Source organism: Gastrolobium bilobum, unplaced genomic scaffold (assembly GCF_033153095.1).
Source record: "Gastrolobium bilobum isolate Gb01-03AN ecotype WA unplaced genomic scaffold, APGP_CSIRO_Gbil_v1 utg47035, whole genome shotgun sequence".
NCBI classification, from domain to species: domain Eukaryota; kingdom Viridiplantae; phylum Streptophyta; class Magnoliopsida; order Fabales; family Fabaceae; genus Gastrolobium; species Gastrolobium bilobum.
This window is the reverse complement of record NW_026896228.1, coordinates 36,470-38,756: the sequence shown is the minus strand read 5'-3', so window position 1 is coordinate 38,756 and position 2,287 is coordinate 36,470. Positions and strand designations below refer to the sequence as shown.

The window sequence follows — 2,287 nt, the reverse complement described above, 5'->3', positions numbered from 1 at the left end:
AAATGCAACCCCATATAAGCTTCTCTCATGTTGCATGAGAAAATGCAACCCCATATATATATATATATATATATATATATATATATATATATATATTGCAAGACAGCTAGTCCGTTGATATTGATTGTAATATTGTATTAAGCAATAAAAAAGGTATTCCAACATTGGGTTATGAATTAGAAAATTCCCGAACTGAGAGATGCAAGCCTCGTAATCAGGTCAAAAGATTCCATATTATTGGTTGCTTATCATCTAAATTATGCGTGTCTCCAATTATTTATTACCAAAGATGAAATTTTGTATAGTGTAATCATCTCAGTTATATACCTCATGAAGTAACTCAGGGAGCGTTTGGTATAGGAGAAATTTTTTTTTTACCCGAGAATCTCAATTTTTTAAAATATAATTTTTATATTTAGTTTACAATAATATCTGAAAATTTAAAATTTTAAAAATTTCAGATTCCAGGAATCCGGAAAAATACCTCGTACCAAACGGCCCCTCACGATAAACACATTGAAATAAATGTTTAAGGATTGGAAGAGAGGAAAACGCTACCAGAAAGTATACATTTTTATAGGGTTTTACACATGAACTTTTAACGGGTACGTGTACCCAGTTACCCCAAAAATATAAAGTGAATGGTTGGGACTTACGAGTTAGGACAAACCGGAATCAGGTGAAAACAGAACAAGTGAGAGGAGAGACACTTTTATTTGCTTTGCTTTCACGTGGGTTTGTGTCATTATAACTCCCACAACTGCTACCGCGATTGCAACATCCGCACACAAACAAACAACCATTATAGTAAATATTCAACACAAAAAAGTACATGACTATTAAAATTCAATTATATTTTTGGTATACCACGTTACTAGGTGTCAAAGATGACACTATTACGGAGACAATACAACAATAACAGAGAAAGTACGGCGAAATTTCAAATTTGAAATTTCTCTCCAATTTCACTTTCATTCTTCCATGAATTAAAAAAAAATATTTATATTTTTAAAATGACATGAGTTATGTTATTTTATACTTATAAAGAGATGTGACTTATATTTTTGTTTTATTTTTTTGTCCATTCTCTACTTGATCATCTATTTCCTTCTCTCACTTAAAATAACACATGCTTTTACACTTTTTCCTTAAAAAAATACATACACAATAATAGAATACAAAAGTTACCCGAGTCGGAGACTCATAACTCAGCTTGAAGAAAACCGTTATCAACTCACCGCTTCCACTCCGATCCGAACCCAGGACGACTCACCGTTGTGCCATCTCCTCAGCATTCCCCGGAGCATACTAACAATGGTTGTGTGTTGTGCAAATCACATAAAATACACTCACTAAGCCCTGGTTTTCACAACCAATACTCCGAGAGATTTTAACGTGCTTATGCTATGTACACCATTATGGAAAAGAAAATGTGGGTGAAAGTGAAGCCCACAATTTACCTTCTGTGTTTGGGGGTAATTGTAAAAATCCCAATTTGTTTTCAAAACCAACTCGGACAACTCAGCCGAGTCACCATTTAGCTTAACTCGCTCTTCCCTGCTCGAAACCCCATATAGCTAAAAAAAACTATTACCCGGTTCAGAACCGGAACCATCCGGTTTGGTTCGGTTCGGAAGCTACCAAACCGTTTTGTCAGGTAGACCATGGAGGAGCGGTCGAGATTCGGGCCAGAAGTCGAGGTTGTTCCTGATCCCCACGTGGCAGTGTTTCTGAAAATCTTCGAGATTAATGAACCGGTTGGAGTTGTCAGAGTCGGACCGGGAAATAAACCGGAGAATCTCTTCGAAAACCGCTTCGTCGCAGGGGATGGCCAAGGGTCCATGGTTGGAGAAGCCGTACTCTTCCTCGGCTTGAACTAGAAGCTTCTTGAAAACGGGGTGGTTCAGGTCCGTCGCGCGCACCACAAATCTCGTGTAGTTGGTGCCCACGCAAACCGCCACGTGTCCAGCTGGCACATCGGACGGTGTACGATTCGCCGACATGCGTGCCTTGTTGCGCCACCGCCGCAGCATCTGGCGGAGCCGAACAATGTGGCGGATTTTGCTGCATTTGGATGACATTTGTTTTGCTTCTGTGTTGGCTTTGTGTGTTCTCTGCTTCTTTTTGTTGCAACGCAGAGAGAAATTTATCGGAGAGTGAGAAAACCAAAGATTGGGGGGATTCCAATAATGCGAGAGCTTAAGAATTTATAGTGGAGAGGTTGGGAAAGTGCCCTTGGTTTTTTCAGATAATTACCAACTACTGTCTGCAGTTTCCATAACATTGA

The 2,287-nt window shown here is 38.9% G+C and overlaps 1 protein-coding gene across 1 annotated transcript; it reads right to left on the bottom strand.

Annotated features, from left to right (window-relative positions):
* Window positions 1–1,637: 1,637 nt before the first annotated feature.
* Window positions 1,638–2,081, bottom strand: LOC133298371 (auxin-induced protein 6B-like). Its single transcript, XM_061497639.1, has one exon. It carries the CDS (start codon window positions 2,079–2,081, stop codon window positions 1,638–1,640), a length of 444 nt encoding a protein of 147 aa, XP_061353623.1.
* Window positions 2,082–2,287: the final 206 nt, after the last annotated feature.

Bases quoted from the DNA above. Each gene is read 5' to 3' on its own strand.
- LOC133298371 (XM_061497639.1), bottom strand. From the start codon at position 2,081: ATGTCATCCAAATGCAGCAAAATCCGCCACATTGTTCGGCTCCGCCAG.